At 40.4% G+C, this 21,968-nt stretch overlaps 1 protein-coding gene across 1 annotated transcript; it reads left to right on the top strand.

The window, feature by feature from the left end:
* Nucleotides 1–1,538: 1,538 nt before the first annotated feature.
* ccdc178 (coiled-coil domain containing 178) lies at nt 1,539–20,147 on the top strand. Its single transcript, XM_071926476.2, has 19 exons — nt 1,539–1,596; nt 3,750–3,886; nt 4,042–4,100; nt 4,208–4,287; nt 4,742–4,945; nt 5,081–5,301; nt 7,245–7,387; nt 9,003–9,156; nt 9,260–9,355; nt 9,611–9,747; nt 10,120–10,303; nt 10,419–10,481; nt 10,842–11,003; nt 11,122–11,235; nt 11,464–11,609; nt 11,864–12,023; nt 14,393–14,542; nt 17,426–17,560; nt 20,019–20,147. The coding sequence occupies exons 1-19, from the start codon at nt 1,539–1,541 to the stop codon at nt 20,145–20,147; spliced, it is 2,532 nt and encodes an 843-aa protein (XP_071782577.2).
* Nucleotides 20,148–21,968: the final 1,821 nt, after the last annotated feature.

Genomic DNA, 21,968 nt, shown 5'->3' with positions numbered 1-21,968 from the left:
TCATCCAAACATTAGGCTGCTATAGGCTTTGTAACAACAAATTAAAAGGAAAATCCACCCTATAAAATATCTTAGATTATTATTAATATTTTTTTGGACAGTCCAGTTTTGAACATCTGTCCCGAAGCTACAATTCAGCTACCAAATCCTCAAGTGACATTTTCTGGGGTTGATGCACTGACAATAATAAATTGGAAGTTGACTTGTGGTCTCACTGAATGTTTGTTAGAGGTTTAATGTCCAAATGAGCTTTATTAATTTCTAGTACCAGACCTGAACCAGCAAATACCACCATTCCCGGAAAATCACCCTAATGTACAATGTCACTTAATGACATCACATACTGCTTGGGTCCCTTGGTCCTGGTTTTGGCAAGACCAGTTCGACAAATATAGACTTAATTGTCCAAGATCATAAAAGTAACATTGGCTACATGGACTCTAATTTTTGGTAGGTTTTTGGCCAATGTAATGTGGCTAAGCTCGTCAACATAGGCTATATCACACTGTAGGCCCACTGTATATTTTTAAAGACTGGTGTTTTCGTGGAATATGGCAGTTTGTGGCAATTGGGCTTTAATTCTCTATTATGGTAAAGGTAAGCTCAGTCTGTAGTAAAACTATTCTAGCATGCTGCCCCTGTGATTCTTGCATGGCCTATTAGTATGCATGCGTTACCATTCAGTGCACATTGCACTTTCATTGCCTATATAATCATAGATAGTGTAAATTGAAATTGAGTCCCTGCAGTGGCAGTGCATTCATTCACTTTGCATTCAATTCTCTTCTATGAGAAAGTATATCCATTCTATTTTATTGTATTCTATTGTATTCTATTCTATTCTATTCTATTCTATTCTATACCTTCCCATAGAAAAATGTGTCAAACTTCAGATGGAATGGATAAATAAAAGGCTTACCAATGCTGCTAAACAATAGCACAACATTCACTGCTCTTGAATGTAGCTCTCGCTCTCCAAGCGGAGCCCCCTTGTTGCTAAGCAACCGCAGCATTCGAAGATTGACAGCAAGTTAACTCAGTTTCATAGTTGCCACTTATGTCTCATTCGGAGAAAACTTTACCGCAAGTAACTTTCGTTGGATACTGTGTTGCCACATAAAGAACAATAACGAGCTTCAAGATGTAGCTGCCCAAACAAAAGCATATTACAAGTAAGTTGATAGCCAGCAACTTTTTGCTTTCACTTTCTGCCATGACAACGACCCCACCAGCTCATTAAATTGTCATTAACAATTTAACATTAACTTAACGTTAGCTAAGTTAGCAACATCCGGCGCTAGATGAGGGGGTAGCTGCCACTTTAGTCAGAAAGATTAACGGCAGACCAAATAATAAAACCATATAACAATAATTCACTACTAATGTTAAATTGATGAACGGTTGCATTTTCTCATTACAGATTTTGTATGCTGGAAGTAACGTTTAACGTGAGTAAATTTGCGTCTCTGCAGGGTGGTGGAGATTGATTGGCTCGGGAACCCGCGATGTTTTGCTAGAAAATCAGCGAAACTGCAGCAATGCCTGAAGTTGAACCCCTTAGATTCCCATCAAGGGAAGGAGGACCCAATCAACAAGGTTAGACTGTATGTGCGTGCATTTGTGTGTGTGTGTGTGTGTGTGTGTGTGTGTGTGTGTGTGTGTGTGCGTGTGTGTGTGTGTGTGTGTGTGTGTGTACGTGCGTGTGTGTACGTGCGTGTGTGCGTGTGTTGCGAGCTCGCGCATGTTTGTATAGTAGTTTGCTTTGTACTGTAATCGAATACAAACACATACAGTCGATATCTGGTTCACACTATTCGTTTTTAGCAGCTGGTTTTTAGGTTAATATCGTTTATTGATTGGCCAGTGGTTATTGAACATTGAATATTGAAGTGGTTATTAAACACTGAATATGATCATAAACATGACAAGTTTCACCAAAGGGAGACCACACCTGTCCTCATGTTACAAAGCTACCACACACACACACAGACAGGGTCCAGCCAGTGCTTGGGCATCTGCCAATTACATATTTGTTTGCTCTCAGTGAGAAGATACACATTATCTTTCCTACAGCTGTCAGATGGCTGGAGATCACTGGAACATTAACCTTGCTTTTTTTAATCTATTCTTAGTTAAACCCAGGGATGTAGTAGAAGGTAAACTAAATTCAGTTTATCCACCTTTTAAAGACATAAAGCATTATGCCATTAATTAATATCATAATACTGTAAGTGGTATCAAACTGATATATGAAGATAGGGTCTTTGAAGGGAAAAAAACATGCTTTTCTGAAAGTATAATTCGTTTTTGTTTATATTAGTGGCTGTTTACCTGATGATGATCACCGACTGGAGGCCATAGTTACCTATCTTTTTAGTTACTCACTACATCACTGATTAAATCATATATTTTTTGCAGAATTTAAGCTACCCGTGAGATACTTCCAGGACCCCAGTGCCCCAACACACACACAAAGAATAGAACTTCTATTTCAAATATGCAGAAATCAATTGTTTTTTTTTAGATGTTTTTTTTCTAGGGACAATGGACATGGTTAGTAACTGCCACTGAATTAGCTAGAAGGCTAATAGTCCCCTGTAGTCCCAGCTGTAGTCCCTGAGCAGGTGGTACAACTGTAATGTCTCACTCTGTCCCAAACTTCCCAGATGATTCACATACAGTGATATTAGATTTCTGAGTGGAAGTATTACACAGAGGATTTTGCTAAACTCCATTCATGCATATTGTTAACACTCATTCTACTAATTCTAGGCCTAGTGTAGTGCATCATTCAGAGACTGACTTCAAAGTGACGTTTTCAGTAGCATTCACACATATTTTCAAATAAGATAAGACTTTTCGTCCCCTAGTGCTTACAATTTTGTCAAATTGCTCTTCATTTATCTTAGCAATTTGGAATGTGATGAAAGGTTACATTTGACTGAGTATCTGGCACATGATTTGTCTGTGTACATTCCTACTTGTAACACACTACATAAACTATAGTATACTTCCCCCATTGTGATCCTTTCTTTTTATATAGTATATTTTTTGGCTGTTATTTGATAGACACAGTAGAGAGAGTGACTGGAAAAGATTGGGAGAGAGAGGGGGATTACATGTGATAAAGGTCCTAGGCCCGCTTACATAGTATGCACTCTAGCCAATTAAGCCGCCTGGATGCCCCCTTGATCCTTTCCAGAAAGCATCACAAAGCAAAAGTCTGAAATTTCTTTAAAATGTCTCATAGTATAGACAGGATGGACAGGATCTGCATCGATGGTGTTTTTCACCTGTTCTCAGCCAGATGGCGTCCTTCCACCACTCAGAACGGTGCCCTTGGGTTTGTCTTGGGATGCTCCAATTAGTTGTTGCCTCTGCTCTTTCACTGATGTTTCCAATATAGTCTAGAAGGTTTTGTGCAACAGGAAGCAAAGGGAAAGTAGAGAATCACAGACTATCTTTCACAGCCAAATAAATTCCATTAATTGCTTTTGAAAATAAAATTAATGAAGTAGGATGAGTATTTGTTTCAAATATGGTCTGTTCCTTTCTGATATTTCCATTGAGTTCAAGAGATGTCTCTACAATGCATTATTTACAATAAAATATTTGTGGGGCTTTGTTATGGAAAGGAAACACTGCAGGTATGCTTGGCTTTTCATTACGTCTCCGAAAGCAAATGTGTCTACACGATGCAGTAAATTTTAAGTTTGATTTACAGTTGGCAATATTTTGTGTCTCTCAAGATCAAGGAGATCTTCAAGCAGTCTGCCCCGGTAGACGTCGCAGCTGTGCCTTGGTTAACACTCCCTCACCATGTGTCAACAAAGCTATTTACCATATCCAAGAGCTGAAGAGGAAGGTGGAGAATTGGTGTCAACAGGTAAACTGTTGATGTCAGATGTGATCAAACCCGTAAGAGATTTTAAGGCAAATTTCCTGATAGGAGAGAAAATCTAATCTCACTGGAAAATATGTTGGGTTTAGTGTTTTTCTTTTTTTTTCTCTCTATCTTTCTCTCCTTTTGTCTTGTACCAGTCCGGAAAATTTCAACCTCAGATGACTCAGGACAAGCACCAATACAGCAAAACTTTACGGTGAAGTTATATATTGTTTTTTTTTTTTATTATTTCCTATTTCATTATGTTATATTCAGAGTCTATGACCTAGGAATATGATATGAGTTTCATTCCTTCTTGAACAGATTTCAGCCCGGTGACTCGGATACTGAATCAATGATATCTACAGAGTTGTACATCGAAGGCATTGGACTTAGTACAAGAGGTGAATACATGTTTTTTTGTAGATTAACATAAATTCATTTCTGATTTTTTCTCTCTTAATTTTTTATATACCATAGAAATGCACACACCCTATATGCACATGAATATAGGAAGAGCAGTCAAAGCACAGCCTTGGGGTTAGTTATTCCTTGCAGCAGTGGCCACATCAGTGTTGTACTAGGCAGCCCCCACTCACCAGCACACATCTGATTTTGCCTGCATAATAACTAGCGAATTTATTATCTAATTATATGTAATATTATGCAATATTCTCTGCGGCTAATGAAATACCACTCCACGGGTTAGGTTTACGCTCACCTTCACATTATAGTTAGTCAGATAATGCTAAAATAGTCTTGTAAAAGTATATATTTTTTGTTTTATAATGAGTCAATAATCGTGATATAGTATAATACAGTGCGCCAGAGTTGTAAAGTTTTGAATCCATCCTCCAGAAGGCGATCCATTATCCCCGCTACAGAAGGAAATGACTGATGTCCTTGTAGAGGTTGTGAATCTGATTGAGCGGCTGGAGGCTGATCGGCAGGATGCAGAGGAAGCTCTTCAGAAAGAGAAGAGGAGGAAAAGGACTCTGGAGAACAAAGTTGACAGTCTTTCGCTGTGGAAGCAACAAGAGTATCCTCTCGTCGTCCAAAAAGGTCAGTGGAGGAGAGGTCTCTCATCACTGGCTCCTCATGGCCCTGTCTGTGCAGTACTCCTTTGCCCTGCTCTACATTGAATGCAAATAATAAAACTGCCATAATTGATTTTTGAAACAATATTCCTTTGTCTAGAACACGAGGCTTGCATTAGAGACATCACCGAACTGAAATGGCACCTAAAACTGAAGAGAGAGAAACTTGACCAAGTGCAAGAGAAAATGTTGCACCTGGAGGTTCTGAACCAGCGGCTACACGAGGACATCGGCTTTATCGAAAAACATGCCCCCCTCGTAAAAGAAAAGCTGGAGTTCGAGACTGGCGTCATGAATCAAATCAGCACCGCACAAGCTGAGGTAGCCTCCGATTTGATTGTTTCTTGTTAGACAACTATTACCATGCTTGTGTTTTGAAACCCAGAAAAGCGGGAAACCTGGGTTTGCAGGGATATGAGTATAATTTAAAATCTCTGATATAGGACATAAACTTATCAAATCTGCAAGTTGGTGTTTGCAAAACAGATTTGGAAGGTTCACTTATGGTTCTTGGTACACCCAACACAGTAAAATCAAACACAAAATCATGATATATATTAACAGTCGTCCATAAAAACACAAATTTCCATTCTTAATTTGAGAAGGGCCAATTAAGCACTTATTTATACACTGACAAATGAAGCACTCTTGTGTAAGTTACCTCTTTACGCTAGCTGAACACCTGCCTGCAGTAACTGAATTAGTATCTTAGCATTTTTTCAAGGGTTTCAAGCTAACATGCTACTGTACTAATTTGTTCTGAACACAGTCCAGTTTTTCCAATTCACAAAAATTAGCTCTTAAGGCTACAATTTTTACAGCCAAACCAAATACAATTAATGTGCGTCTTACTTCATAACTGAATCTGCACAGGATGCTATCCAGTAAAAAACACTAAAAACAAATTTCTAGATTTAATTCTAGACCTAACTGACTCATTCTATTCCTTGACACATAAACAAAATGGCACAACAGCATTTCTCAGCAGGAAATGTCAATTGATCTGACATTAAATTGCCTTTAAATGGATATTATTGCTACCATAATTTAGAATTTAGGTTTTTTGTGTTGACTTCACACCAGGATAAAGATTCACCAAGAGGTTCTGCAGCAGTTGAGTGTACTACTGCAATTTCCTGGCAAACCATCTGTGCATTGTGTTTGCATGGGGTTGGATCTAGCTCATACCATGGTATTACATCTCCCTCCTTTCTTTCCTAACCATGTTATTAGACAGCAGGGTGGCGTAGTGAGTAGAGAGACTGCCTTTCAACCAGAAGACCTGTGTTCAAGGCCCTGTGTCTGGGAGCATCTGACAAGTGTCCTTGAGCAAGACACTGAATCGCCGGCAGCTCCGGGGGTGCTTCTCTGTAGCCGAACCCTCTGCTCTGATCTCTCTGTGGAGGGGGGGCAAGCGGAAAGAGAATCTCCCTATGGGAATCAATAAAGTATATTATTATTTGAAAACCAGCCCAAAATGCTCAAGGAGGGCAGTCTCTCTTGTAAACAAAACTCCAAAAGCTGAAAACTTCTACTTCTGTCTCTTTGACCAATACTTAGAATTACAAAAACTCAACCAGCTCAGTGACATTATGGTTAACAATCAACACTATGCAGTTGCCCTAGGGGTAAAGTCCCACAGTAAACTATTGCCCTGGCTGTTGTTCTGTAACAGTGCTAGTTAGACAATTTTACAGATTTGATTCTGAATCTCTGACAGTTGTTTTAAAGCACTAGATTTAGATTTTTGTGCCACTCAATATGAATTTGAAATTTGAAAACACCACACAACATTACATTTTTTTTAAGCTGAGTGCCTAAAAGCATCACTTGTCTCACTGAGGATTGTTTTGGGACGCTTTGTGTGATCAGGAAAGAAAATTTTTTTAAAGGTTATTTTTTATGGCATTTCTGCTTCACTGGAGAGTTGACAGTAGACAGAGACAGGAATGATGGGTGGGAGAGAAGAGGGTGACGTGCGACAGGGCGGATTTGATCCCAGAACATAGCAGCTTCATGGCTTGCATTCTAGCTGAGTGAGCCACCAGGACACCCAAACATTATTAGTATGAACAATTCCCTTTAGTGGATGGCCTCGGTCGCCACATCCACTATCCATGGGATTCAGAATAGTTTCTTTTGACAATGTATGATTCAACTACTGGCTTATGTGCGGTCTTTTAAATCAATAACAATATATAAAGTTCTAATATCGTTTATGAAGGAAATCTGAGGAAACCTTGATTTTTTCCCTTTTTCTTTAGGCCGATAAAGCATACACAAAGACACACAATGATCTCAAAGCGGTTGAGAAGGAGTTGAAAGAGATGGAGCTGGAAGCCAACAATGAAAAGGGATCAATGAACTGTGTACTGAGGGGCATAAAGAATCAGCTGGCCAACAGATTGTGAGTATCTAAGCCCCTTCCTTTCTAGCAATGCAAACAAAGGAGGAGCACCGTCACATCAAAGTAGCCAAACCAAGAGACTAGAGACATTGTTTGTAAAAGGTGCGAAAAGCTTTCACCAGTTTATAGCACAATAGAGAGTTACGTAAGAAACTGCATCCTGACAAATGCATATACACGCAGTATCCACTTTATTAGGTACACTTCGTCCATAAACAGCTCACACCTCCAGACAGTGACATGCATAAGTAAAGCATAAGTGTAAAGCATGCAGAGTGGGTTCGAGAGGTTCAGTTAATGTGTGAATAAACATTGGAATTGGCAAGGCGGGTGACTTTGAACGCGGTGTGATCGTAGGTGCCAGACGTGCTGGATCCAGCATCTCAGGAATGGCCACTCTCCTATAGGATTTTTGCGCACTATTGTGTCCTAAGTGAGTTTACAGAGAATGGGGCGCTAAACAAAAAAACATCCAGTCAGTGGCAGTTATGTGGGTGAAAGTGCCTTGTTGATGAGAGAGGTCAGAGGAGAAAGGCAACAAGTATGTAAATCGCAGCTCGGTACAACAGTGGTGTGCAGAAGGGCATCCCAGAACACACTACTCGTCGAACCTTGAAGCAGATGGGCAGCAGCAGCAGAAGACCATGCTGGGTATCACTCCTGTCAATCAAAAACAACAAGATGAAGCCACAGTGGGCATGTGATTGCCCAAACTGGGAAAAACGTTGTCTGGTCTGACAAGTCCCAGTTTCTGTTGCAACATGCTGATGGCAGGGACAGAATTTGGCGTAAACATCATGAATCGATGGATCCATCTGGCCTGGTGGGGAACATTTAATGTGGGGAATGTTTTCTGCACCCACATTACATTAGGCCCTGTAGTACACTGTGCATCATTTGAACAGCACATTATTGCTGACCAGGTGTATTTCTTCGTGGCCGCAGTCTACGTTTTTTCAAATGGATCCTTTCGGCAGGATAATGCTCCGTGTTAACAACCACACATTGTCTTAAGATGGTTCCAGGAACATGACAGTGGCTTTAGTTTACTCCACTGCACAGTCTCCAGATTTCAACCCAGTAGAGCACCTTTGGGATCAGGTGAAACGGGATGTTTGCAGCTTGACTGTTCCAGCAAAAAGTCAGCAGGAACTCCGTGATGCTATCAAGTCAGCATGGATCGAGATCCCTGTGGAACGCTTCCAGCACCTCGTTGAGTCCATGCATCAAAGAATTCAGGCTGTTCTGGAGGCAAAAGGGGATCCTACCTGGTACAGGCTTGGTGTACCTAAGTTAAGATTTATCAATCAAAGCTTTCAATGTCAAAGCTTTACAGTGATAAATCTCAGAAGCTGGGAACTGAGTGTATGCCGCATATATAGCAAAAAGAAAAAAGAGAGAAAAAATCCTGGCTGAGTTTAATTAAATCTTGGATTTAAGAGACTGTAAGTTTAGTTGAGGGTTGTGGACATAATACACTCTCTGCGCTTTGTAATAAACAAAAAAATATTTTCGAGACAATCTTATTGACAGACTCTATTGAGCCTTGGATTTAAGGGCTGGTTTTAATTTGCCAACTTGATAACAAAAGACATTACTTTGTTTTCCTCTCCAGAGAGGAGTTAAAGCAGTTGAAGACACTTTGGGAAGTTCAGTGTGCGAAAGTAAAGGATGCTGAACAATCGGTTGCTCTTAAGGAGAAAGAGTGTGCAGCCATATTACAATGTATTCCTGAAATGAAGAAGCTTGAGACAACTGCAAATGACCGGGTAACTGATATGGTACACTGTGCATATCTGAATACACTTAAAAAGGTAGCTTTCATACAGTACTCAGCAGTAGTCAAATTCACTTTTATGCCTTTTATTACAGGTTTTGGAATTGAAAATTGAAATTGACGATGAAGCGCAAAAAATAAAGAAATTAAAAGAGCAATTAACTACATTGCAAGAAGATATTCAGAAAACTGTAAGTAATAATGTCACAAAAAGTCATTATAGTTACTGGAATGCCTTTCATCGCTTTAATGCTTATTATTAGTGCTGCTTTTGCTACTTTACTGATATTTGTCCTTATAGTTCAGTGGGTAGAGCTTGGCACTCACACTGGAGTTCAATTTCCACTGGGGCTATCCATGCTAAAAACATATGCACTACTGTATAACGGCCTTTGGATAACTGCATCCACCCAGTGGCATATTATGTTATGTTATGCTATCTCCAGAAACGTAATGGGGAAGAGGAGGTGTCCCACTTGGAAGAGCTGCTCCATTCAAAACGTAAAGCTCTTGTGGCGCTCCATGAGGAAAACTTGGAGTATGAACTGGAGGTGGAAGACTACAAGAAAAAAACGTCTGAGAGGTACAGTGTCAAAGCCAAGAGAGAGGAAGAGCATGGCAACACCTTCTGCTGGATATAATTTGTTACATCATACAGTAGATAAGCATTGTGGTGGCAGACGCACCCTTGTCCTTATCTAAGGCAGCTGCTGGACAGAACATCAGTCAGAGTTGAAGAACAATCCGCACACTGCAAGACTCCCTTCAGTTCTTTTGAATGCACTAAAGTGACTGATTTCAAGCATTTCATGAAGAGCCATTGTGCTCGAAATGTCACTTTGGCGCATTAAAAATAACTGAAGGGGGCCTTTGCAGTGTGCGGACTGTTCCTCAACTACACCGTACAGTAGGCCACTTCTGTTTGTTTACTATTTACCATATGTTTTTGTGTTAGTGAGAAAGCAGTGAAGCAGATGCATAAGGACAGGAAGCAAATGCTCCAGAAAATCAGTGAGAATGAAGAGCAGAGGGACGGGGCCAAGGAGGAAGTGACCCAAGTTGTAGCCCAGCACAGTGCCACCAAGGCCAGGCTGGAGGAGCAGGAGCAGCTCACCTTCATGGAAGAACAGAGGGCCAGGGTCAGTGGAAACATATGTACATGTGCTGTGTGTACGGCATGACTCCCAGATTACAAGGAGAGTGCTAGATATTGTGTGTTTTGTCTGGGTTCATTCAGTGGTCTTTCATCTACAGAAAGCCACTGAAAATCTGAGGAAAGAGCTGATGGGCGAGATGAACGCCCTGGCACTGCTTAAGGTAAACTCTTGAGACTCTAACTTGTGATGCAAATATAGTAAAGTCCAGTTGGTATCTATTATATGTTGCATCCTTCTCTTATTGGGCTATCCATGGGGTTCTTAAGTCCTCTTCAAATTGTCCCTCAGTATTTTTACAAACCTTTTCAATTTCTGTGGGACAATTTGACTGTATAGCTATAGTTAAGGTAGGTATAGGTGAGATTGTATATATACCCTTTGTGAAGTGCTATTATTTTCATTTTCCTTGAAAGCATAAAGGGTATATAACTATATAGTTCTAAATATGTTTATGATTTCAGGGGAAAGTAATTTCAGAGAAAATTATTGTTCACATTTTTTGTTGTTATTTTGACATCAGAGTCAGTGTGGAAAGATCACTGAAGAATTGCATCAAGAACAAAGGAACTCAGAGCTAGCCAACCAAAAACTTCAGATGGAATTTGAAGCTGCGTCATCAGCTACAAAAGATCTTGATACGGGACTGGAGGAACTGAGAAAACTTTACAATGATAAATTTCAGGTAAAAAATAACCTACATCACATTCTAAATATAATGATTATAAATAGTAAACAATTTCAAAAGGACATATGCAAAGTTTAAGTCAACTGCATTTATGATTCATCTTTGGTTTATTCAGAAAATCAAGATATTGACAGAGAAATTGGAAGAGATTCAGTGTGAACACAGGAACACATTAATCCGCCTTGAGAAGGAGAAAAAACTAAAATTTGACCACCTGAATGCTGTCAAGGTAAGTAAGGCAAAGTTAAGGGTTGCATAAAGCAATTACTCTTGAGTCAAAGAACAGTTGCTAAGTCAGGTTTGCTCTGTAAACTCCACTGAGCACAGAGCTAGTCACAGCTATCTATCATGTCATTCTTTTGTTGAACGAAATAATCTCCTGCTCCAAGCACTTTGAACAAACTAAGGTGCGCAGATTTTTTTTTTTTCAACATTAATGCTGTTGTTTGTTTACCAGGAGTTACACACCGCCACTATAAAGAGATATGACTACACTCTGGGGAGAATCAGTGACCTGACAGAGAAGTGCACAGAATACAGGGATGCATCAGATAAGATGGAAAAAATATCTGCAACCATGCCAGACGTCATAGAGGAACTTCAGTAAGATTCTTTATCCACAGTCAAACTCATTATAATACATTAGTGTAAAAAAACAAGAATCATATCTGAGATTTGTAATCATCTGCAATGGCCTTTTTTTCTAGATGGTTGAGTATTTCTTTGATTCATGTTGTGCTTTGAGCAGAAACAGCCACTAACAGCTCTTCCATTGCTCCTATAACTATGTTTGCGATATTCAAAAACAATGTTTAGACGCGCTTTCTTCATTTTATTTATTTGTTTTCTACTTTCAGAAGTGTTTTTGACGTGGTGGAATTCAAACACCAATCAGCTGCTCTCATAATGAACAGCATACAGTCTGATACTAACAACTGCCTACAACGAACACAGCAATCCACGACGACACATACTGCTCATTTTGCAGCAAGACAAATGAAAATGGAAGACACTAAGGTAACCAAAATGTTGTATAATTCTCTATAAATATATGACAGGGGAATATTGTTATGCCATACTTTTTGTGTCAAATACTGTGAAATCAGAGACAAGCTGTAGAAACATCTCATTGTTCATTTATTTGTGGATTAGTGTCAGTGAATTACTTGTCACAATACTTCCCTTAAGATGCAGTTTTTCTGAGAGGAGAAAAACGCTGTGAGCAATTAAAATTACAAGCCATGGTCAATCTTGTTTAAGTGCTTTTTCCACAAATGACAACTCACTGTTCTTATAGTCTTTTCCCTGGACAAATTTGATGATGCGTATCCCGGTTAGATGCTCGGCCCGCTTGGGTACCTGAAGGCCCGCATTTTCAATAAGAATTCCAATGCAAATATATTCTTCACAATATCTAAAAAGGAATATGTTCTGGGTGTTTTTTTGTATTCACCTCGAAAGAGATGCGCTTGTAAAAAAACATCAGAGTTTACTGTGCACAAAATGGCATATATTTAAATACTCCTTTGTAAGAGAAACCCCTATTTATTGTAAGGTTTTCATCTGCAGGATTATCAGCCCCAGCCAGAGCCTCTTTGCTGATGGGGGTTTCACATGGCTTATCTAATGTGAAATCGCCATGTGGTATATAGTTTCATTAAACGGTGATCAAGAATGCATTAGTTCAAAACAAGAAAAGGCAATGGAGCTTAAGCCGCCATGCATCCAAGTGCAGCAACTTTAAAGAAGTTGTTGGCGTGAGACAATTTAAGAATTAGAAGTCTTCCTCATAGACACAACTCCCATTAGCCAGATAAAAGTTAGTCATGCAAAAAAGGGTTTAGTCTTTTCACTTGACGAAATAAAACGGTAACAACAATGCTCCTCACCAAATAAAAAGATCAGAGAGAGAGTGTGAAGTTCTGAGGAAATTGGTCACTTTAATCATTGAGACCAATATAAAGCACACATAATGTCTACATTAGCATAACATAATAAGCACACTGGGCATTCGGAAGTCATTGTGCATGAAGCAGAATGGCTAGACATTTTCAGATATGAGATTCCATATAAAGATGCTGACCCCATACTATCCTCCCATAAGCTCCTGTAGGTCACAACTCTCCTCTTTTCCGTACTGGCTGATTGAGGTCTTGAGTGAAGGTATAGCTTAGTGTGTGTGTGGTTATATTTAATGCAACATGCGCATGGTTCTATATTCATTCCCTCTAGTTGTCCCCAGAAAAATATGAATGTTGAGTACATGGAGATTAAATCAGGTGATTTGCTAGTCCAGTGGAATCTCTGGTCATCTCTAATCCAGCCCAAACACCTCTGAATGCCTCGGCTTTCAAACATGCACCTATTTGTTAATTTGATCAGGGCCTGTCGTTTGGCGAGGACAAAGTAAACAATGCAAACTGCCGACGCTATCAGTTTCTTATGGGCAATGAAGTGTAATTTGTTCCATTTACACTTCACAACAGCATCAGATGGGCTTTGTCAGTGCTGCATGGAGTAATTAAACCTGAAATCAATAGCAGGCATTTGTCATGTTTACAGCCCCTCTTTCTGCTGGGTTAAACTCATCACTTTAGTGCTGTTCTGTTTTACTGCAGAGACACACTTCATTATGTCTGCAGGTAGAGTTGAGATATTCACCAGCCGCACATCCAATACTTGGGAAACAGTGTTTGGATGAAAAGGGGACACGCAGAGAGACACTTACTCATTGTAATTTATTTGCTTGATTTCCCAGAATGGTGTCCAGTGTTGTTTGTCTGTTATTTCTTTTGCCCTAGTTAATAGCACAAAAGCAAAATGCATGTATTCTCTGGTATGCACACATTACAGGTCAGAACGTACAGCTAAAATAATTTAAAATGATAGCTGTGGTGTTACTATACAGTATGTATGTTGTCTCTCCAATTCCCTAGATCATGTAAAATCTATTCTTCAGTATCTCCCCATTGTACACCGCATGTTATGAGAGTCGTGGAAACTGCGACCTATTTGATCACTCATTGTGTATTTGACATCCATATTGTACATCATGCTGCCTCAGCAGATATTCTTTCTGCTGCAAGTCGTGGCAGCTTGCCTCTGCCAGGGTGGCTATGGCCTCTTGGAAGCGTGATGGCAGTCGTCATACTAACACAAAGCGACTAGTGGATGCTATCGTCGCTCTAGCCCTTATAGCCCTTGCTTTATTTGGATGGCAGGGTACTGTAGTGAGTAGGGAGACGATATTTCAATTTGAAGACCCAGGTTCAAGCTTCTGCCTTTCTGAAGTGTCCATGAGCAAGATACTGGGGGTCAGTAAAGTACAAGACTGTTATTATTATTTCAATCAATGTAGTCAACCTTTTGTTTTCATGTGTGTATAGGAAGCACTAAAAATTGCCCTGAAGGAGAATACAGATCTGGCCCGTGAATACACAGATCTCCAGAAGAGCCTCATGGAGGCCAAACAAGAGGCGGTGTGTGTGTTCAGCGAGAAGAACCGAGCAAATGAATCTTTTCATTACCACACACAGGTAGGCTCTTCCTTTGTTATCTTGACTTTCTTCAATCCCCCCTCGCCTCTGTTTTTTTTTTCATTGTGTTTAATGTTATGCCTTTCAACTCCTATTCTGTTCTGTTCTATTCTTCTACAATTGCCAAGTGGCTGGAGAACTCTGCTTTGCATGGGCAGTAATTTTTGGATGGTTTTAGTTGGGCAACCAATGAGGAGGTTACTGCAGCAATCTAATAATGATGAGATAACTTGAGTGGAGGAGGATGATGGATGTGACATAATGTAATGGTGGCTATGTAGTCTTTCCACCAAGGGGAGTAAGGAGAGAGGTTGATGGTACATGTAAACTATAACTATAATACTATAACTTTCAAATTGTCTTGATTACGGTTTTTTGAAGGTGGTCAGAGGTGAAACGTTTCATTATTACTGTGTTACAAGTTGGCTTCTGTTATAATAATACAATAATTGGTTAGACTCCCATGGCAAACACAGGTTAGGATCAGAAAGTAAATACGCCTTCAATGCTAAAATAGCACCAGAGGTCTTGACTTGTTGAGAGACAACTCAGCAACATTTAACTGTTTAATCTTTATAGTTTGTGACACTATTTAACTGGAATAGAATTACAGATGACAGCCATAACTCCAGGAAGAAACCACACTGCTCCTGTAACGAGAAACACACATTATTTGTTCCAAAAATGACTAATACCTTTACTTGAGCAATTCCTCATCTAACTGCATGAATGTTATCAAGTGAGAAATGCATGCAAAAATAAAATCCTGTGGACAGGATTTGCCACGCTCATGATCAAAGCCTGATTTTCTTTTACTCTGGATTCAGCCCTCACCATTTTTGTTTGTTTCGACTCGACACTTGTACAACAGCAGCTTCTCACCAACAGTGTTTTGTGCCTAAATTTAGTTTTTTATAACAAGCTTATAATTAACAATATGTGTCTGAAATCTAGATGCATGCCTATCATGTTTTAATCAAATTTGTACCATTCAAATACTCTCTTTGTCTTTTTATTTTCCCACACCTTATAAAGTTGCCATTTTATATCCCAGTTACTTATCTTCCACAAAGCAATTTCCCTTAATTGGTTTGTTTATAACTGAAAGCAACCTAGGTGACTGTTAGCATTTACCTTTGTCAGGATCATTAGTGCATTGATATGACATGCCAGTCATGTTAGGAGTCTTCATTTGTTCGGAGAACCTATGATTTGCTCGATATTTAGCAGAGGGAGCCGATGAAAGCCTTTGCTTAAGTATCCTTGAAATATTATCTTGACAGCAGGCATCACTGACATATAGCACAAGTGACAATTTTAAAAGAGTCTACACTATGCTTCCAAAACAGCTACTATACATTATGCCTTAAATATATACTGACACACAGTGCAGAAATGAAAAAAAAAAAAAAAGACGTGTTAACTATCAAATTGTAGGATTTCAACTATTCTTAACGTTCTGAATACCTTCCCCGACATCACAGCACCATATGCTGCTTAGAGTGAATGAGTATGAAACTACCTGCCTTGCCAATTTGGCAAACTGCAAAATCTATACACTCTGCCATGAAATATAACTGCTCAAAAATGTGACTTGAACGTTTTTAAAAGGCTTCACAGCACATCTCACGGTTGATTTTCACATGTTACAATACAGGTTAAAAATTGTGCCTTTAGTGTAGCCAATACTTTTACTTAAACAGTTCCATCCGGCCAATAGTTTTATCAGAGAGTAGATGTGCTGGGACCGCTAAAGAGGCTTCAGTGGGAATTAAATGCTTGTCCAGGGAAGAGATTCTACATTATTGTAAGTCCCAAAAGCAAGGGGGAGACAGTAACTCCCAAGAATAAACTGTAACATCAAACTTTATTCTGTGCATAGTACTCATGTTGTTAAAACAGCTTGAAGTATTACATATTGTGCCAACACCTTTTCTTATTTCTTTATTCTCCAGTTAAGAGATAATTCAGGTGGCTCATCTAAAAGTAGAATTGTTAATTGTTAGTGGAAGGAGTGGGAAGGCAGGTACATCAAATACATCTACACTGATATATCACTTCATCCAAATTCAACAAGTACAAAAACATATAAACATACAAAATGTTCTTTTGTAAATGAGCACAAATGCATGAATACTTAGCATCCGATAACTCTTGCCAGTATGTGCTTCTCATAAGAGTCCTCTTGATTCTACTGTACATATAAGCATAGCTTTGTTTATGTGGATGCTTTCAGCTCTCGGGTTTTAACAGGGTACACCATAAAGAGCATTCTTGTTATTGTCTTTCCTTCAGGAGCTGATGGCTGAGCTAATTCGCTTTAGTTTTCAATGCACTGGGGAACACATTGCCAAGCAATGATAAGCTTTGTAGGAAGAGTAGAGAGATGGAGGGGGAAGAAAAGCAATGGCATCTATCAGAATTTAAACCTCTTTGCTTGAAACTGTGTTCAAATAATAAAGCAAGCAGCATGTCTTTCCAAGAGACTAGGAATAATTTCTGGTTTCAGTGGGGGGTTCATGACTCTGTGTGTATGTGTAAAATATGTCTTGAGGGGATTGGTATAAAGTTAAACTGGGTGAAGTAGAAATATTTTACTCATCAGCTTTGCAGTCACAGAGTTTGCCTCGGCTAGAACAAAACTGCTGAAGCATTTAGAGAAAATTAACCCCCCATCCTGGCAGCCAGATGTGACTGGATTCTGATGAGTGCACACGAGTGGGCAGAGAAACCAAGAGACTGTGAAATTCCTGTCAGGCCCGTGTACTGCAGAATGGGCTATTGACTGCTTTCTCTATTCCCCTCCATCATTCTTCTTGAACACTGCCATTAATTTCCTCTCCTGCCTTACCAATTCCTTTTCTCTGCCTTCTCTCCCCCTAGCTCTCTTTGTTGCAGAAGAGGATGCACAAAGCTATGGTGAAATACTTCAAACAACGCAGCCTCTACAGCCAGGCTGAACTGGACCACTGCCAGGCTCTTTCTCAAGACACCAACCAGAAAATAAAAACAGCCCAGGTATTTGTACATATAAAATAGGATGGAAAACTGCACAAAACTGTCACCATTCAGTTAAATGGTAAATCCCTTTATTCAACTTTTATCCTAGTCTAGGTATTCTACTGTATGGTAGAATATTCTCTCGCATAGTACAGTAACTCCATGTTATGCTTGGCATTGTTTGAGCCTCATACAGCAAGTTTAAAAATATATATCTAGTCAGTTGCCTTATGTCTCCTTTGCCAAGCAAGGGCAACCAGGCAATGCCACAGTAAAACATCCACCAGGGCTTTGTGCCTCACTGCCATGGTGGAGTTAAAGACGCCAGTCTTACTCTATACATCCACTCATCAGATCCAAGACTGACGTGATGGATGATCTGTCTGCCAGAGTGCCTATGCAGTGACCCCATGTCTGAGGCTCGCTCTGCCTCTCCGGATAACTCTATATACGCAACACATTCACTCTGTTTGGTCGCATCGCATTAACATTTGATTGTGCTTCCTGTTTACCGGGGGCACACTGAGTTTACAGCTAATTCAGACTGAGTTCAATTACGCCACATGGAAGATATCCGTGGCACAACTTCTTCCCTCTGAGTGAGAATAACCTTCTGCCTGCCTTGCAAAAGAATAGGCGCATATTCTGCAAGGTTGAGAAGTGAGGATCTTCAATTAGGCGATAATCGGTGTCTAATCTGTGCTGTGACGTGAGATGAGGTCAAAGCGGACAAGGGGACAGTGATGAATCTTTATGAAATGTCCTGTCCAGCATTACCGCGGAGGCAGGTGGCATGCAACCATCCTATGGAACAGTCTCATTTCTCATGGTTCCTCTTTACCTTAAGAGCAGGACATCTCAACCCCCAGATTACAGCAATGTTCCAAATGTCAGTTCCAAATGTGTAGTTTTCTGTAAAAAACAATATTTGTATTAGTGGTTATATAGATGATCACCAAAAATCCAATTCAGCTGCTATGATTTTATAAGATAAGGAGTAAAATTTGATTAGACATTTTTTTCAGGGTGGTGCCTAGTGAAAAATACTATTAAGTGATTTCCGTCTCAGTTCCTCCTCCTTTGACTGCGGACATGTTTTTTTGATGGGTCTGGTCCAGACTTTACAGGGAGCAGCCATGTCTCAGCGGCCCAGCCTGAAAAGGCCCCAGCAGATCACAGCTCAAGGCAGGGAGGAGTGGGGCACAGAGGGGGAGGAGCTATCAGAGAGCTGCAGAGTGTGAAGGACAAAAGAGCTGGTGTATTCAAGCGCACCGCACCGTCACCCGTCACAGCCCAGCACAGGGTCCATCAGAGCAGGCAGCACTCACTTTAAACAGGCTCCTCGTGAACAGTCCATATGCACAGCTCCGGGTCCATCCTCCAAAAAGTGCACACGTAGGAAGACCTTTATGGATAATAGTAGGCAGAAACACAGAATCTGCAGAATTACCTAAAGACCTGCAGTCTTAAGACCCTCAAAGAAATCCACTAATCCAAAGATCCTTGCACAGGCAATATGCAGATATTGCACATGCAGTAGCTTTTTGAGTAGGTCAAGTGCTAAATGCAAAGACCTCAAATAGAGCATAATTATATGATATGCAGAATATCAATATCAGTTGCCAATTTGCAATAAAAATCAATAGAACTGATACAAATTGTACAAACTGGAGTTAAACCAGAGTGAATCCTGATGAGGCCTATACTAATCCATCATGTCCACTTAACCTCACAAGCAGAACATAAGAGAGGTCAGGTTAGCACTTTCACGGCTAAGGCGTGCCTGAATCAGAAGCCAAATGGTACTTTGCTCAAAAGTAGCTCGAGGGGAGGAAGGCCGGGGAACCCTGGGGTGGGCGGGTGGGGGAGGAGGGGGAGGAGGGGGAGGAGGAGGAGGAGGAGGAGGAGGAAGGGGGGGCTGTCATCCTGTTACACTCCTGCCAGAACTGGCAGTTCAGTTTTGTGTTCTGCCAGTTTACACTAGGGATGGCATAATTGACAATGGCTAACAGCGGAGAGCAGTGCAGAGCCTTGTTGAATGGCCAGTAATGATTGGAGCAGACGCCCACTGCCCCGATCCCAGGGGACAGTAATCCAAGATCCTGTTTCTGATATAATTGTTAGTCAGAGAATTTCTGCATGGCTAGGCCGGTTCAGATTCCCAAGCTGGTTGACAGTGCCAGGCAGTTTAATAGAAAAACTGGATGCTGAGGTTTTTAAAACAGAAGAGCACTGAACCTGCACGTGGTTCACCAGGAGCCTCTTGTTCTCCTTCTCCACAAAAATAAGAACAAGATGGTAACTTTACTCTCACAATTGTAGACACACCATCAGCTGTACGTGGGATGCAGATAGAGCCAGGCAACACCGGACTTCGGTATTCCTTCAGTGTTGCTGCCTCTACACTAAAACAATGTCACTGTTTTCTTAATTAGCCTGCTATTCATTGATTCTATTCGCTCCTTTATTCAAACAGGGGGAGTTGTCAGAAGCAATTCAGCGCATCTCTGCGTTCCTGCAGTCTTTGACAGATGACTCTACTACCACTGATGATGCCGGGGTGAACAAACAAGCCGGTCCAGATGCCGTTGGATTGAATGAGTAGATGCCTACAGTTCAAATAGCAGTGTAATTGGACATTCACCTGTACCAGACAACTTACTTACCCTAGCACGCTTCACTATTCCCCCTCTTTACTTGCAGCAAATCCATAACAATGAAACAGGTGACTTTCATGCTGCTGTCAGGACTGATCTAATTTTAGCTGGGTGAATGATTGCAATTGGCTTTGCCTCATCAGATAATTAATCTATGTCACCATTAATTGGAAAAGAGAATAATTACAGGCAGTGTTGACAGAAATTCTACGCTTCTCCAGATTCCAAGATCTAATTACAACTAGTGAAACCCCATGACCTTAACTAGCACTTAGTACACCTTGGCCACCTTGACCATGCCCATGCGAAGACACTTCCTCTCTAGAAAGACCCTGTTTTTGTTTTTCCATCCATGCTCCTTCCCCTCTCCACTCTCTGAGAGCTGTCTCCCTCAATCACTTTTCAATATTCAATCTTAATTTTGTGGAAGTTTAGCATTTTCAATGAGCTGGAGATGAATGATTAATGAATAAATTTAAATGCTTCATTTTGTCCATGGATCATTAGTTAAGTCCTTTGTGGGAAGGACCTGAGAAAGGAGTGAAAATTATTGAGACATTAGCCTGAAGCAATCCAGGGGTAAATAGTGTGCACAAAAGGATGTTGTGTGCGCACTATCCACTGGCTTTCTAAAGAACCCTGGGGAAACACTGCTTTCAATTTGGAATCTTAACTGAATCACATTTAGTATTTGGAGAAAATTGATTTTTGTTTCATCATGTTTCAACCTTGTCATACTAATGATACAGAACACTAATGTCTGTTCCATACACACTGCAAGTGAAGTAAGATTGTTTCTGGATAAACAATAGCTGTCTGAATATTATACAAATATTGTTAAATATTGTAATTTCCATCACGGAGGAACAGGTAATCAAAAAGGGTCATATCATTCTTGAACGAGTACAAGTGCTGTTGACATTCTTTGTGATTTTTGTGGTCTTATGGTTGATGCTATTAGTCCCCTCCTTAAAACTCTTTGGTGCCCTCTCCTTCTGTCCCTGTCTGGTTGATAGAGATGCTGTTGTTTTGCTGATGGGCCAGATGCCTCTCCTGCTAGTGGGGACAGAGGGGGGCAGTGTGGAACAACAACCTAAGAAAGACATAGTTGACTGCAACACAGGGCCAGTCTGGGTCTGTCAACACGGCCATGGCATTTCATCTCAAAATAAGCATTGTGCTACTGAAAATGATTGTTAAAATTAGCAATTAAGTATTAGAACTTTTGTAGTGTCTCTTTAATCTGCGTAATAAGTGCATTTCCAGGGGTTTCTTCTAAAGCTTTGCATGTCTCCACATATAATGCTCTGCGGACACCAACATACAGGATGCCCAGCGTAATGGCACTAAGGGGGCGTCTCAGATCAACGGCTTGCTAAGCCGCGATGCCACTAGTTCTCCAAAAGCACCTTGAAGAGAAATTCTATGAAAAATGCTCAGCCTGTCCTATCCCTTACTGGCTATATGGCAATATCTCAAATGAAGGCACCTCCCCAACACATTTATCTACTCTGCTTGCATCTAATCAATCCCCTAAATAAATGAAAGTGAGCCCGAACGGGATGTCATCACATTTATCTGCAGGCGTGCCTCAAAGTGCACACACCTGAATGCAGTTGCTCTGAAGAGGGTAGACTGTGTGGAAATACTGATGGGGGTATTTGACAGCTGTGATGTATTTTCTTCCGTGTTAGAGGCTGGTTTCTGCATGATGAGGACAGAACATTCAGAATAAGCTTCGCTGTGGCGTTTTATTGTTGTACTGTGTG

Source organism: Centroberyx gerrardi, chromosome 13 (genome assembly GCF_048128805.1).
Source record: "Centroberyx gerrardi isolate f3 chromosome 13, fCenGer3.hap1.cur.20231027, whole genome shotgun sequence".
NCBI classification, from domain to species: domain Eukaryota; kingdom Metazoa; phylum Chordata; class Actinopteri; order Beryciformes; family Berycidae; genus Centroberyx; species Centroberyx gerrardi.
Note: the sequence above shows the minus strand (reverse complement) of the source record. Positions and strands in the feature narration are given on the sequence as shown.

Bases quoted from the DNA above. Each gene is read 5' to 3' on its own strand.
- ccdc178 (XM_071926476.2), top strand. From the start codon at position 1,539: ATGCCTGAAGTTGAACCCCTTAGATTCCCATCAAGGGAAGGAGGACCC. The intron at 9,748-10,119 runs GTACAGTGTCAA...TTTTTGTGTTAG, and splicing joins AAGAAAAAAACGTCTGAGAG to TGAGAAAGCAGTGAAGCAGA. The intron at 11,236-11,463 runs GTAAGTAAGGCA...TTTGTTTACCAG, and splicing joins ACCACCTGAATGCTGTCAAG to GAGTTACACACCGCCACTAT.